Source organism: Madurella fahalii (genome assembly GCF_045866475.1).
Source record: "Madurella fahalii IFM 68171 DNA, scaffold_4, whole genome shotgun sequence".
In the NCBI taxonomy this organism is placed as follows: Eukaryota; Fungi; Ascomycota; class Sordariomycetes; order Sordariales; genus Madurella; species Madurella fahalii.
This window is the reverse complement of record NW_027263974.1, coordinates 4,083,383-4,098,690: the sequence shown is the minus strand read 5'-3', so window position 1 is coordinate 4,098,690 and position 15,308 is coordinate 4,083,383. Positions and strand designations below refer to the sequence as shown.

At 57.1% G+C, this 15,308-nt stretch overlaps 5 protein-coding genes across 5 annotated transcripts; 1 reads left to right on the top strand and 4 right to left on the bottom strand.

The window, feature by feature from the left end:
- Nucleotides 1-197: 197 nt before the first annotated feature.
- MFIFM68171_08190 (Carbohydrate esterase family 9 protein) lies at nucleotides 198-3,144 on the bottom strand (the record flags this gene model as incomplete). The annotated part of the gene is made up of 2 exons (XM_071063610.1): nucleotides 198-1,898; nucleotides 1,948-3,144. The coding sequence occupies 2 exons, from the start codon at nucleotides 3,142-3,144 to the stop codon at nucleotides 198-200; spliced, it is 2,898 nt and encodes a 965-aa protein (XP_070919711.1).
- A 2,746-nt stretch (nucleotides 3,145-5,890) lies between these two features.
- Nucleotides 5,891-8,898, top strand: MFIFM68171_08189 (Cora-domain-containing protein (Fragment); the record flags this gene model as incomplete). The annotated part of the gene is made up of 7 exons (XM_071063609.1): nucleotides 5,891-6,874; nucleotides 6,928-7,429; nucleotides 7,492-7,724; nucleotides 7,787-8,146; nucleotides 8,218-8,349; nucleotides 8,431-8,524; nucleotides 8,582-8,898. 7 exons carry the CDS (start codon nucleotides 5,891-5,893, stop codon nucleotides 8,896-8,898), a joined length of 2,622 nt encoding a protein of 873 aa, XP_070919710.1.
- An 89-nt stretch (nucleotides 8,899-8,987) lies between these two features.
- MFIFM68171_08188 (3'(2'),5'-bisphosphate nucleotidase) lies at nucleotides 8,988-10,493 on the bottom strand (the record flags this gene model as incomplete). The annotated part of the gene is made up of 1 exon (XM_071063608.1): nucleotides 8,988-10,493. One exon carries the CDS (start codon nucleotides 10,491-10,493, stop codon nucleotides 8,988-8,990), a length of 1,506 nt encoding a protein of 501 aa, XP_070919709.1.
- Nucleotides 10,494-12,059: 1,566 nt separating this feature from the next.
- Nucleotides 12,060-13,134, bottom strand: MFIFM68171_08187 (Phosphoglycerate mutase-like protein; the record flags this gene model as incomplete). Its single annotated transcript, XM_071063607.1, has 3 exons — nucleotides 12,060-12,712; nucleotides 12,802-13,014; nucleotides 13,080-13,134. The coding sequence occupies 3 exons, from the start codon at nucleotides 13,132-13,134 to the stop codon at nucleotides 12,060-12,062; spliced, it is 921 nt and encodes a 306-aa protein (XP_070919708.1).
- Nucleotides 13,135-13,980: 846 nt separating this feature from the next.
- Nucleotides 13,981-15,304, bottom strand: MFIFM68171_08186 (Pyruvate decarboxylase; the record flags this gene model as incomplete). The annotated part of the gene is made up of 3 exons (XM_071063606.1): nucleotides 13,981-14,064; nucleotides 14,125-14,214; nucleotides 14,318-15,304. The coding sequence occupies 3 exons, from the start codon at nucleotides 15,302-15,304 to the stop codon at nucleotides 13,981-13,983; spliced, it is 1,161 nt and encodes a 386-aa protein (XP_070919707.1).
- Nucleotides 15,305-15,308: the final 4 nt, after the last annotated feature.

The window sequence follows — 15,308 nt, the reverse complement described above, 5'->3', positions numbered from 1 at the left end:
ATCTAGACAATGAGAGTCCCCTTCTCGCAGTAACAAGATCGGCAGTACGGCCAACGCCAACCATTCTAAACCCTTCAGGTCGAGCTCTAGGGTAAAGCGTCGTGTTTATGCCGATACCTCTATAATTGACCCAAGATCCGTATACCTAACCCTTGAAACCTCAACCGGAATATCCGAACTATAGTCCCTTATGCCCTTCATAAAAACACACTAACTCCCCGCTCTAACCCCCCGCCAACCGCCTTCACCCTCCCTCCAATCTCCAACGGGCTCCCCTGCCACAGCACAAAATGCCCCTCTTCCACCCCGGGCTCCTCCACCCCAAGGATCTTATAAATATTCCCGCCCACCATCTCAAACGCCCCCTTCTCGTCCACCCTCCCCTCGCCGTTGGCGTAGACAATTCCCGCCAGCAGGCCCAGATCCCTCACCAAGTAGTCCGCGTCCAGCCCAATGGCCGTCAGCACGCCGGCATCCAGCAGGCGGTCCACGCACGTGCCGTTGGTGCGCGGCGCGCCGGTCATTGCGCGCCTCTGATCCCACCAGAAGCCGTACGCCTGCAGCGGGGCGAGGACGACGGCGACCTGGGCGGCGGCGAGCTCGTCGGCGAGCAGGTGGGATTCGGCGCCGCCGAGGATGACGAGGCGGAGTTTGGCGTGGGCGTGGGCGTCGGCGTCGGCGATGGTGGCGGTTGCCGCGTCGACGGCGGATTTTACCCTGAGCAAGGCGGCGATGGTGTCGGCGCTGTGGACCGTGATGACCAGCGGGAGGGAGCCGTTGGCTACTTTTTGGAGGAAGTAGGCTTCGGAATAGACGTCGGGGATGGTCTCGTTGAGGGTAGAGGCCGCGGTGAGGAGTTTGCGGCGGAGGGCGCCGACGGCGGCGGAAATGGAGGAGGCGCCGCCGGAGTCGTCGGCTTTGGCGGTCTTGTCGAGCGTGTAGTGTACTGCTGCGTCGTTGATGAAAATGGCGCTCTTATCGCCGGGCGTCTTAGCGCCGGTGAGAAAGCCCACACTTGTGCCGTGGTGGTTGCCATGCTCTGTGAACTTGGGGGCCGAGATGGCTTTTGTGACGCCGTAGGCGTATGCGACGTTCGTCTTTTGGTTGTCGAGGGCGAGGCCGTCCTCGGCGCGGGTGAAGGCCGTCGGGTTGGGGCCGTTGTCCGTGCTCAGTTCGGAGTCGATGGCATTTAGTCCGACCTTGGAGCCAAATGCGGTGAACGATTCGGTGAGGTAGCCGTTCTTGAAGTTGATGATAGGGATGTTGGATTTCTGGGCAGTTTGTAGCTCTGCCCTGCATGGCCCGATGCAAATCACGTTGCCGTTTGAAAGTACCACGGCGTTATCTTCACCGGCTGGAGCCAAATCCTTGACTTCTTTCCGGAGCAGAACTGTAGAGACCCCGGTAAAGACAACATTCCCCATCAGCACCGGCCCTATCAGGATCTTGGAGAGGCTATCGTCGGGCACGATCAACTTAGGGTGGGGCTTCTTGAGCTCGATAGGGTGCTCAAACTGCGCTGTTCCATCAATCCAAACCTGCACGGGCGTTGCTCCGATGCTAAGCGGATCGCTGTCCCAGATCACGATATCGGCATCAAACCCCTGCTTGATCTTGCCTAGTCTCTTGCCAAACCCAAGCCTCTCGGCCGGCGCGCTAGTTACAGCCGCCAGGGCTACATGATACGGCAGGCCGTATCTGTATCCCTTGGCAGCTTCAAACACCACATGCTGAGCGTTCAAGAGCGGATTATCACTGACGTAGATGGGTGTCAGACCGTTATCGTACAGGATCTTTCCGGCGTACTCGGATGCCGTGTTTGCCTCGGCTTTGTACCACATGACGTCGGCATATATGGCCGAGGCTGGATACTCTCCGCCATACGCACGCTTGAGAATCTGGACGAGTCTCTTAGCCAAGCAAGAGATCCGTGATGTGTCAACTTACCTCCGGAACCAGATAGGCCTGATGAGCGTGATGGAATGCTCGAACCTTGAACTTGAACTCGTTGGTGTGGTCGACAAAGGCTTCAAGATCTGGTATGGTGTAACAGTGCGTGTTGAGGCGCACCTGGTCGCGCAAAAGTGCTCCCAGTGATTCCCATCGAATCTCCTGTGGCAGGTAGCTCTTCATATTCTTGAACCCCGATACGGCGGCCTCGTTACACCAGTCATCCTGCCGCCTCACCAATGTTGCGGCTTGCTCAAAGGCGTGCCGGAACTCCCAGCTCTCACCGAGACGACTCGTTGGGCCGCCCTCGCCTGGCCTGCCGAAGGTCACCTTAGGGTTCTCGCCGCAGGCCATTTTCATGAACCGCCAATTGTGATCTGGATCGGCAAGCATATCTGCGGCACTCGTCTCGTTCCGACCGTCCGCCTTGCCAACGGCGTGCTTGATCACATACGCCTCGCCGCCCATGTTGTTGCTAGAACCTGGCAGCACCAGGCTTGTGGTTACCCCACCAGACTTGATGACCTGGATCTGAGGGTCGTTGGGCTGGAGACCGTCGATGGACCGCACATACGGAGTGATGTCAGATGACGCCTCGTCGCTGTCTAATGTCCCCGTCAGCACAGGGAGAGAGGCTACGCCCGCATGGCTGTGCATGTCGATGATGCCGGCCGTCAACGGTCGCCCTTTGGCATCGAAGACGATAGTATCCTCTGCGACCGAGGACAGAGCGATGGACTTCTCGACGCGCTTGATGAGACCGTGTTCCAGATACACATCCGCACGGAGCCAGTCAAAGCCCTTGCCGCTGCGTGCTTCTTCAGGCGAAGCGCCTTTGGCGGGCTCGCCGACCCAAACACTGGCATTCTGGATAAGCGTAGGCGCGTGGCCGTCGACGTAGCGTGCGTTGCGATCACGTCCCGGGCCAATCGGATCTTGGGGCTTCTTTTGCAACCTGCTACACGTGGCAAGGTCGTCGCGCAATCGCCTGACCGAGAGGCCGTGTACCGTGATGTCTGCGTTTGGCGGCAGCACAAAGTGCTGCGGGAGCTGCTTCCACTGCGCAAAGGCGATGAAACACAGACAGCCCAGCGCCAAGAAATGCAGCGTCCTCGATCTTCGCAGTCGCTGCCGCACCCACCGAGGGGCATCGGCAACGGCGCGGTATGGGGGTGGTCCGCTCTTATCATCCATCTCCAAGCAACCTGCATCTCCAAATTACCGTCGTGGGAAGAGGGACTGAATATCCGAGGACAACGCGGTCGTTGGCGATGACGTGAAAACGGAAGCGGGGCCCGGGGCGCGTTGCAGGCAAACCAGTCGTTCACGCACAGATTGGGAAGGTTGCATGGATGATCTTGCTTACCTGCAGTCAGGTCCAGTTTGTGATTGCGAGAGGTTTCTTTCTTTCCTTCATTCTTGTCTTTTTTTTTTTTTTTTTTTTTTTTTTTGGTGCATGTTTCTAAGTTTAGGAACCTAACATGTTGTGAATGCAAAATGGAAGCCCGGGTTCATTACCTCATGGTGAATATGCGGCGTTGGGCCGCGGCCCAGAAGGTGTCAGCAGCTTGTAGGCCGCTTGTTACAGAGCACAGCTTTCCATTCTCATGGTCTAGCAACCGCCTCAGACATCGGCAGGGAACTTGAATCGAAGCTGTCCTACCGGGCATGCGCTAATCACGGTTGAAGAACATATCTTAGTTCACTGAATTGGCGTTATCGCCCCCATTCAGATTTCCTAAGCCAAATTTTCATCATCCAGATGCTTTTTGATCTTGACGGCTCCGTCGCGATTGCCATGCGAATCCCACCCGATGGAAATTCAACTCGGACTGCCTTACCTCACGTGACGGGCGTCCCATGCATCTCCTCGATGCCGCCCCCAGCCCCTCCACATGACCACCCGGCGCTTGTCATTCTTGTGGCTGTGCTGGGAAGCCTGGCTTTTGCCGTTGCGTTCTTCTGGTTGTCCAAACGGTTGCTGGACTATCGTTGTGCACAGGTTGCCAAGGTCCCAGGCCAGGCAAGCACCCCGACAAAGAACCAGGATCATCGAACTACATCTCTATGGCTCACCAAAATGAGAGGATAAAGTGAGGTGACTGTAAATTTTCGGGCATCAATAACTCCTCCTTCCCGGCTTATGGCTATCTAACTATAGCTACCGGATCCATGCTTACGAAATGGATGTTATAGGATCAATACCGTCCTACTAACTTGGGCGGGCCCGGCTTTCTACTGCAAGCGGACAACGGGGCTATTCTTCTTCCGCCCCCTCCTTGACAACGACGAGACGGGAGCGAACGGCCGCTTGGACGATTTCTGATTGAACAAGACGCCGCCCAGACATCCAAGGCTCGGCGGGAATACATGATTGGTCGGGACTCTGCGTATGGTTTTGGTTGTTGTTTACCTAGCTACACTACAGGTATTCTGGTAGCCACGTGGGGAATTCTAAACTACCAATACGGGCTGGTAAAATGACCCTGCATAGTGCGGCGGCTGCGGCCGTAGCATCCTCTGGGTTGGTGGCTAGCTGTTGCCGCCGCCAAGCCCGGCGCCTCGGACGTGGTTTGGGCTGGGCACCGCCGGCAGCCGAAGCGGACATTCGGGGGGAACCAGAAGTGCGGAGGAACCTTGAGCAAAAGGTGCACCACGATACCGGCCAAGTCTTCTACGTGCGACGTATGTTTTGGTGATCCGTGTTCGTACGAGTTGCGGTGATATTGAATAAGACTGATGCTGCCGGAGCGATCGACGACGAGGAGCTCGACACGGTAATGCTCGCGATGATCGTGCAGTGGATTTTGCAAAGTTGACCAGTTCGCACCGCATCGCCGGCCGTGCCAAATATGCTTGACGATACGGCCCAAATTTGAATCAGAAGACGGCTCAATTCCCAATCGTCACCTGCCGCCGGCGGCGATACTAATGCAGTCGATGACTCGCTATGCCACTCATCAGTGTCGGTGAAGCGGCTGCGAGGAGTGTATGAGCCGTTTTGAGCATAGTGTCTACTTGGCGAAGCAGGGGTTGTTGCACACGGAAGAAGAGGGAGGAAAACGGCAGAAGCCGCCCTGGGCGAATGGAATGTTTGGAACCCACGCCCGATGCGATAGGTTTCAAGAAGAGGTTACGGTGTGATGAGTGTCAGTCCGGCAGCGATAGCCGAGGAGAGAGGGAAGGCCAGGATTACTATTTCTTTCTAAATCGATCCCGGATACTGATGTCGTCAAATCCGATAGGCCGGCACCGCCTGCAGCACGAGCTTGATTCTGCAGAATCAGCCGCTGTTGAGCTAGGTCCTTCAGGATCCTTCAACCCCAGAGTGGGAATCCCAGTGCTCTGCACGCCACGGCTTGGGCGGTAAGAAATGCCATGGTCCATGAGGCTTATCGTGTTGTCAGAGACCCACTGGATGCAGTAGTGTCGTGCGATACGCGCCGCCAATGTTCACCGCCCTCGGCGCATTGCGTGATAGAGCACCAGCGCCCAAAGCGAAAAAAAAAAAGAAAAAGGTTGGGTGTCGAGTGAGCGGCATCAAGCAGTTGCAAGCCCTAAGCGGATCGAGACGACACCCCACTTCAAAGCTGTGTGACCTGCACCTTCGTGGGTCCCCGCCAGGTTGCCTCGGTTGATTGGTGCCGATCTGCGGGAGGGACGCTTGTCAAGCTCAACTGGGCGAGCAACCAGCAGCAACGGAACTGACAGCGCAGCTACGGATTGTCCCGGGCCGGCTCAAGACAGCTCACATCCAATTTGGCAGGTTCTTGCTGCTGGTATTGTACCCAAGGTATTTCACCCCATTAGTACGTCAGCCTGCGCGTCCCGCAACTGCGCTCGCCTTCGCCAATCTTTTCGCCATTTCTAAATTCCAACTCCCCCAGTTCCCGGACGCCGATGCTTGCAAAGCGGCTCGTCCGAGGTGCATCGGCAAGAGATGCAGCAATATGAGTATACTGTCCAGGACGATTATGCCGATCCCGTCCCTCCCAATGACGCCTGGGCAGCCTTCCTGGCCACGAGGTTCGCCAAGCGCAGGGAACTCTACGAGAACTTCTCCAGCCACGAGAAGGAAATCGTGAAGAAGGAGCTGCGCCGGATTCGCTATCTGAGGGACTATTTTGCAGCACTGGTCGCTTCGCTGGAGAAGTCACACATTCTCTGGCGGGAGCGGGCCAGGCGCCAATGCAGGGATGAACTACCGCGCTGCGAGGTTGAGATTGCAAAAGCCAGCGGCCCTCAAAGACAGCACCTTGACCGCAAGCGCCTGATCCTCAACCAGGTGCAGCAATGGCCGACGCAGCAGTATGTGGATCTGCAACAGTCAATAGCGCCGGAGAGCTACATTGACGGCCTTGGCGACGCTGACGACGGTGTCGACGATGACCCGGAAGAGTCCAACTACGGATACAACGGCTGGGTCATGGCGTTCAAAAAGGACGAAGGGGGCGTGACGCTGAACCATCCGCTCTGCCACGGCAAATTCCCGCACCAGAAGATAGCGATGCAGAAATTGCTCTATGCCAAGCAACAGACGCCCTTGAAGCGCTCGTCGGATATGACACAGATCCGCTACTTCCATCTCCAGGCTAACAACATGAAGTGGGTGGAGGACGCCATCGCACGGTACTACGACGAGGACGGCTCCGAATTGGAAACGCAGAGAGGGTCATATCAGCGGAGGCTCTACCAGCCTCCTCCCTCGAGAGCGCAGTCCAACACGGAGAAGCTCTTGAGACGCGAGCTCTGGCACGGCCAGGATCGGGCTGGCGGCGACGCCCGTATGCCCCCCCATTCCCGACAAATACGCCCACGCTGCGCCGTCATGCCATCACCACCACCTCCACCTAGAGAGACGCCCAAGGAAGGCGGCGCGAAGTATTTCCAATCTTCAGCCGAGCGAAAGGACATGGTTCTCTTCGTGAGTGGTACGAGTTCGTAATAGCACTAGCCTGTCTACTGACGTGCTCGCAGATGCCCTATCTGCACTGGGAGATGGAGAAGCGCCTCGTCAGAATGACGAATGTGATGCGGAAGGCACGGCAAATGAAGGAGAAAGAATCCGCATTCGAGCGCCTCAGTAAACGAAAAGGGACATGGGGCAGCGTGGTCCAACGGGCCAGGTCCTTGGCGATACGCACCAACAGCACCAACTCCGAGTTTGGCGAATTGAATGAAGAGCCCCCGTCATGGAAGCCCCAGTCGCCTCTCGGAATTTACCTCTGGAAAGCCTCCAAGCTATTTCAGCTCATCGACGAGGCGGCGGACTGGCGGTTGATCAACCAGCACCTCTACACGCAGTCGCCGCTTCATCCTCGGCGAACCCTCGAACAGTACTACTACTGGACTACAGAGGATACAACCCACAGAGACCGCCAACAGATCGTCTACCGTGGGACACGGATGAGGAACGACCCCGAGGCGATCGCCAGAGTCGTCATGGTTGACCAGCTCTGGCTTTGGATACTCGACGAAAGTGTGTCTTGCCAAGCTTTCAACTGTGTGCTGTCGACGAAACTAACAGGATTGGCCCTGCAGACACCATTCTTACTGCGTTTCCCCGCCGATGGGGCCGCAACAAGCCCGATCCGTCAGCCGTGCACCGGGCAATCCGGGACCAGCTGGGCACTCTTGACAACTCCCACGTCACTTCCATATTCGACATTGCCCTCGTCGTTATTGACGAGTGCTCCAAGGTGTTTTTTGACAGAACGAAGCCAGACCTGCGGCCCGAGGTAGTCGAAATGTATGGGTCTGCAATATCGAGTATTGTAAGTTCCACGAGTCTCTGATTTCAATGTTGCCAGGGGCGATGCTGACTTGCCCTTCGCAGTCCGAGAAGAAGACGGAAGCCTATGAACGGTTTGGGCGGGACGTCAAGAGAATGAACGCCCAGGATCCGCTGCAGACGGCCGAGGAGCTGCTGCGAAAGTCGTTAAACGTCAAGTTTGAGTGGTCGGTGCTGATGGAAGCGCAGAATGTCATTGATCAGTTGCAGATCATGCAGGAGATTTTCACCCAACAAATCACGGTCATGGGAGACTTTGAGAAGGCGCTGCGGACTATGAGCGTAGAGTCTCACGATGGGCTCAAGGTGACTCTGGAAAAAGCTACAGCCCTGATCGCTGAGATGAAACTGCGTCGAGATGAGCTTGCCAATCTGGAAAAGCGCCAGGCAAATACGAGAAGTCAGGTGAGTAAAGCATTGTCTTAGCGATGTTGCATAACTACTACTGTGGTACTAATCCGGAATTGTCGTTGCAGCTCCGTGAACTCTTGGATATGAAGCAGCAGCAGTCCGGTATCATCGAAGCAAAGGCTGCGATCCGCCGAGCGGATGAAACTGTTGTCCAAGGGAGGTCCATCGTGGTGTTTACCGTGGTGACCATCTTTTTCGTAAGTGGGGACTAATTATATGTCACGGCATGGTATGTGTCGAGTAAGCGATTCTAACCAGTTGAACCTCTGCTTGTGTAGTTGCCGCTCTCTTTTTTTGCTACCTTTTTCGGCATGAACACCGAGCAGTTCAACAGCGGCACGATGCAATTAAGCACGCAGCTTATCTGGATGTGTAAGTCGACATACCCCACCAAATGATGGTCTATCTCGCATGAGTCTAACGTCACAGTCGTGCTATCGAGCATCGTCATAATAGCCTCCCTTGCTATCGCCTTCAGCGCCTGGGCAAGGACGGCTGTGTTTGCAGTGATCGGCGGCACTTTCCGATTCCTTAGCCAGCCCTTGAGACCCCGGGGTTATGGGGCAAGTCATTTGACCGCTGCTTCACCATCGGCAATCAGGGAGTTTATGCTGGCCAAGCAGAAGGAGTGGGAGGTCCATGCCAACGGGACTGCCAGCGGGGCTCTGCCCCTACACGAGGAAAAGGGAAGACTGGAACGGACCCCAAGTGGAATTGCACGTTTGTGGCGGCGAAAGTCAGGATGAGCAATTTAATATTATTGCCGACGTCTACCGTCCGGCGGAGAGCAGCAGAAGGCGGGGTCCCATCCTTTCTCCCCCTCTCTAGCCCCCGTCTATAGGTTTGATGCCATTACTAGCCTCCTCGCTGTGTCTGTGTTCTTTGCTCCTTCCGCCATTCCCGCTTCTTCGGCTTTCTTTGCCGTCTCTGCAGCAGTCAACTGCTCCGCCATCTTTGCGTCTACTTCTTCGTCTTCACTCTGCATCTGGGTGACGAGCGAGAATACGTCTTCATAGACGTGCTCATCAGCGGTGATAACCCCCCAACTGGCCTTGAGTTTAGCGCCCGCATCAAACTGAATCGGGCGGCCAGCAATGTCGGTAACTTTGCCGGGCCCAGACTCGGTGTAAATCAGCTGCGACCCGGCGTGATCCCATATCGACCAGAAAGCCCCCGCGTGCGACGGCAGAAGCTGTGGTACGCGGACTTGCACGTTCTCCCTGCCTCCAAGCACCATGGCCGCATACCGCATATGCGACGAGTAGATATCCGTGCCCGGGTTACCCCCCTGGGTCAGCTCAGCCATCCTCTTGACCTTGCGCGTCCACGTGGCCGGACTATTCGACGAGTCCACAAAATTAAGATCCCGGAGTGCCGGCGCCGGCAACCTCCTCCGATCGACCCTGACAGCCGGGGCCAGCGCACCAGTCCCCATCGGCCGCACCGTCGCCCCCTGGCCTTTGACAGCCGCGAGCATCAATCCCATCCCGTCAACATCCACCACCGACTCCTCCACACGATACACCCCACTGTAGCTCTCCTCGTCCCCAGCTGCTGCGGGCGCGGGCGGCTCGAACCGGAGGTTGGGGCAGCCCAGGACGCCGACCTTTTCGCTGCCGCCCTCGACGAGCGCGAGGGCGACGGCGTACTGGCCGCCCTGGAGGAAGGCGCTGGTGCCGTCGACGGGGTCCATGACCCAGCAGCGGCCGGCGAGCTTGCGGGGGGCGTCGCGCTTGCCGCAGCGCCCGATCAGCGCCAGCATGTCGTCCTGGCTGGCGGGGCGCCCGAGCATCGCCTCGGCCGCCGCGTCGTCCAGCCGCGTCTCCGACACCAGCCCCCACACCTGCGCCGCCAAGCCCGGGTTGCGCCCCAGCTCCCCCGCGTCCTCCTCCCCGATGAAGCTGAACGCGTCCGCGGGGAAGGCTCGGCTGAAGGCCGAGATCAGCAGCGCCTGCGCCGCGTAGTCGGCGATCGTCACTGGTGTCTTGTCGAGTTTGGCGTGCGAGACCCCCTCCACGGTGGGCGAGGACGGGGGAAAGGAGGAGGAAGGGGAGGGTGTGAGCGGGGAGGGAGGATGTGAGAGATACTGGTTGATGCCGCCCGTGACGGGGGCTTGCGTGAGGTTGAGTGACCGCAGCACGCGTTTGGTTACGATGGCGGCGCGTTGGACGGCGAGCTCGGCGATGAGTAGCTCCTGGGCGTATGGTTTGGCGGCCGGGAGCGCCACTTGGGAATTGCTGGTCGAATCTCTTATGGAAGTTAAGTTGGTTGATTTGGTGGTGGCTCCATTGCGACTCCGCTGGCTTGTTTTGCGGCGGGCCGCTTGGCAGTTGAGGCCCATCTTGCCGGTGCTTGCTCCTTAAGTTGTTGTTGTGATTTTTCGTGAATGCGCCGAATCAGCGAGGTTGGGGGAGGTTTTATTTTTTAAAGAATTACTAGTCCGGTGCAGGAGCTGAGGCGTCTTGTGGCTGAGAGTAAGGATGAGGCGAGACCGTGGCGAATTGGGTCGCGAACAACTGCGTGAATTCATTGGACGTGGTGGGTTGTTCAAGAAGTTATGATGGTCTGATGTTCGTCACCACAAAGGTTATATATCGTCACAGACCGAAGCGGTGGTTCGTTCGCAGTCTTGAGTCGTTGGCCTCTCAACTTTTCACACGCGCCCTCATGCCATTTGCGCACTGTCGGTGACCCGCGAGGCCAAGTCAGCCGAGCCTGTCACAGAGTGGTGCCCTTATTGGCTCGCCACGTGGGTTGGGGTCGATGTCTCTGCGAAATGCGTGGCGAAGCACGGGGCGCAGGGTTGGCGAAAGAGTCGCCAAACTCCGAGCCAATAAATGGCCAGAGGCCGCCTTTGTGACAGGCCAGTTAGTGCGGCGCGAAATAACATCTTTTATCTCAAATGGCAGGGAACACACACTGGTCCTCTATCTCACCCACATTCTTCTTTGCTCATTGCCCTTCACAGGGGTGAATCACTAGTTTGAAGCCACCATTGTGTTGGGGACAGGGGCGTGAAAGAAGCCTTGCGTTGAGCCCATCACTCGTTTCTGCAAGTTCACTTTGGGGTAGGTCGTCGACACCTCATGTTTCAGCACTATCGCGTGCACGTTGAGCATCACCATGGCAATATCTACTATCAATCTGCGATAAAGAACCGTCCGGTCTGATGGGATTGATCCGCGCGCTCTGACAATCAATTACCAAAAAAGACTCTTCGGGGTCTTCCCATGGTATATCCGCCTCCAACTTGCCTAGGTCCGAGGGCGGAACCGTCAACCGCGTGCTGCATGGAGTAGACCAAGCTCTTCCATTTTTGTGCAAGGGAGTGACGTTCCCCAGACGTCGGTTCCAGGTGGCGTCGGCCCCCATGTCAACCCGGGCATTATGTTGCATTAGCACGCGGTTGGATATGGCCCGCAGAAGCCTTTCAGAGGCTGAGCATATTGATAGGAACTGTCACGGCAAGTCACAAACGGCATGGTCGCTTGAGATGCTCAGCCCCCAGCCCCTGAAAGCCCGGGTCAAGAATCGCCGGAAACTGGTCATAGTTCCCAAAGAGGCTAGGAAAGCGGATAAGGAGACTGCGCGAAGGGGGTGATCGGCTGTCGTGAGGAGCCCGGCATGGAGATGGTAACATTGACGTGGAAGGATGGTATACAAAACTGTGGGGAGGGGGAGAAGGAGCGGTCAGTCACGCCGGACAACTAGGAATGGCAGCCAAGAGATAGGGGACCGGTGTTGCTGCCTCTGGGATCGGATTTTCCGGAAAGTTCCCGGACTCACGCGACTACCTAATCTCATGCAAGGCCTTAGTATGACCAACCTGCCCGATCCCACTCAAACCAACAACCCGCGCCGAATAGGGATTCATCAGGACTACCTGTTTAGCGTATCCAACCCTTCATCAGCAACAAACACAGCCTCTGCCGGACGCGTCCTCCTTGTCAGCCTCACTCAGCTCCCGATGACCATCACCACCCTCCGCCCGCTCCTCCACCACTACCAGCGCATCAAAGTCCTCACCGGCGGGAAGCTGGGGAACATCCGCCCCCTCCGGAATCGCCCCGCTCATCCGCCACGCTTCCCCCAACCTCTCTCCAGCCCTGTTCCCGTCCAACAACGGCTGCTCCTCGGGTAGAATTACCCCACGCCTGGCCTCTTGAGTCACCGCCCTTCCCATCCACCCACTCTCCTGGCCAAAACTCGCCCGGTGCTCCGACAGCTGATACGGCTGCCCAAGCTCGTCGCTGCGTGTATGCCGCGAACGAAACCAGAACTCGCGGTAATCCGCATGGGCAATCCATCGGCTGCCGAGGGCTGCTCTCTGGAAACCGCTGTGGGTGACCACGATGACGACTTCTTCTCTGCGGTGGTAAAGATCCCTAAGCGCCTCGTGTGCTCGGGCGAGGACCGCGTCGCGGGAGTAGTGGTATTTGGCGGCGGCCGGGGAGGTTTTGTCCGGCCAAACGAGGTCGACACGGGAAAAGTCTACATGGGGGAAGGAGGTGGTGAGTTCGGTGAGAGGTGTGCCGGTATCGCAGGTATTGTTGTAGACTTCTACCGTCATGACAAAGAGGTTAGGTACTAATATATGGAGCGTATGCAGAAGCGCGGCTGGGAAAGTAATCATCGGTATTGCTGTTTACCTTGCCATAGATCATTTGCCTCGATTTTGGTACCTTTTTGTACTAGGAAATCCAGGGCAAGCATGCACGTTTGCAGTGCCCTACGCATAGGGCTCGTGATTATAAGTCCGACTTTGGTGTTGCGGGGACTTTCCTTTAGGTGGGCACGCAACTCGGCGCATTGCTTGATACCTTGTGGGGAGAGCTTTGGGTCGGGCGATGTCGCATAACGTTCTATACGGTCTAGTGTTAGCTCTGCGGCTGCCTATTATTATGAATGACTCAGTCAAGAAACATGCCGTCCTCGGTGTGTAACCCCTCCGCATGCCTGATAACGATTACCTTAGGCGCCATAGTATTGTTTAGTAAGAATGGTAGGTAGAATATCTAAGCGTTGGGGAAAGAATATTTAAGTAAGAAACATAAAGCCCAGTTTACCGTCTTTCCGAGCCGGTTTTGACAGTGGACACTGGGGTTCAAATCTACGGTAGTTTCTAGTTGGGTAGTTGGTCCAGAGGGATTGGGTTCTCTTTGCTGGCCAGCTCGTATATTACTGGTCATCTATTAACGCCAGAACCAGCTGAAATGAACATACGTATACTCGTATAAAGTTTGGTCTTTTCGCAAATGATACCCGATAATTATAGGCTCGTCAAGTCCAATCTTCACCTATTTCTCCGTCGGCTTTCTGACACGCCACTTGCCAGCTCGTGACCTATCCAAGTTGGTTAGAGCAATGAGACAAGGGATTGATTTGGATCAAGAGCCTACTCGAGCAGGCTGAATTCAGTTGCCGGGGAGGGGTGGTCGCCTTCGACTCGCCGCACAAAATCCCCGCACATGTCCAGGCTCTCAATGAGGTTAAGGACTTTTACTATTTCAAGCTTTGTGTTGAGAAAAGCGTTAATGATGAAGGTGGCGTATTAGAAGATGAGGTATGCTTGGTACTCGAGGAAAATATTACCAGGTTCAGAAGGGTTGGCTTGATGAGGCGGGGTGTTCCGCGCGAACGGTTCTTCAAAACAAGGCCTAAGTTTCGGGTGGAAATTGAGGTAATATAGGTAGCGAATTGATGTGGTATAATTATGGAAAAGAATTTCTTTCCGTGCCAAACTTACCTATCTAAGTTCTAGTTAGTGATTCTTTCATGACTCCTACAGCCCGCATCTAACTTCCCCTCCTCCCGCAGCACCAGCAGTACTACTCAGTGCCATGCTTCGGGGGTCTGCCATTCGCCGCAGCAACGTAATGCCCCCATGTAATCAGCTCCCTACTGCAATCATCCTAATCGATGACACACTCGATCAACGTCGGCCCTTCCCGATTTTGCTCCGTAACACTCACCGCCTTCTCCAACTTCCCCGCCGTAACGGCCTTCAACCCCTTGGCCTTGCCCTCGCCAGCATTGAACGCCTCCACCAGCAGGGCGTAACCCTAGTTCTTGATCTTTGTTGTACGCCCCATCGTAAATCTCCACCTCGATGGTTTACCCCTGGTTATTCGCCAGCACGATGGTAACCGGCAGGCAGTACCTCACCATTTGCGATACCTCCTGGGCCGTCACCTGGAACGACCCGTCTCCAATCATGACAATCGTGCGGCGCTCCGGTTGACGCAGAGCATACCCAAACGCCGCGGGGACCGACCACCCGATATGGCCCCATTGCATCTCAATCTCGAACTGCGCGCCCTCCGGCAGGCGCAGCTGCATGCCGTTGAACCAGCTATCCCCGGTGTCCACGAACAGCGTCGACTCCGGGCCCAGCATGGCCTGCACCTGCCTCACGACCTCCCTTCGCGAGAGCGGCGCCTCCGCAGGAGCCGCATACAGCCGCGGAGGATCGGGCAGCAGACGGGCGTACTCGACCATGGTAGCATTATTGAAGGCGACGCGCGCCGCGAGCAGCGGAAGGAACTCGGCCATGCGCACACGGCCGAAGTGGGCGCCGGGGAAGGCGACGTGGTCCATCTCGGCGGCCATGAGCGGGACGTCCGCAGGCCGCAGGGCGGTCCAGCCGACGGTGTTGTAGTCGGTGAAGACGGTGCCGACGCACAGTAGGGCGTCGGCCCAGTGCACGATGGCGTCGGCCGCGCCCGTGCTGACTTGCCCCCAGAAGACCCCCGCGAACTGCGGGTGCGTCTCCGGGAACATGCCCTTCGCGGCCGGCTGCACCGCCACCGCGCACCCCATGGCTTCGGCCAGCCGCACGAGGCCCTGCTCGGTGCCCCCTCCGGCGCGACGCAGCTTCGGCCCGACGAGGATCAGGGGCTTGAGCTTGCCCCGCAGGTATTCGGCTGCGCAGTCGGCGGCGGCTTCGAGGGCGCCCTTGTCGCTGGCGACCGGGTCCGTGACGGCACTGATGGGGCCCGGCCACACGCAGCCGGCCCCCGCGAGGTTGGTCGGGATTTCTATGTAGCAGGGTTTCCGGGCCAGCAGGGCCTGGCGGATGGCTCGGTCGATCAGGCGCGGTGCTTCCTCGGCGCGTGGTACCGCGACCGCGCAGCAGGTGATTTTCTTAGCCATCTCC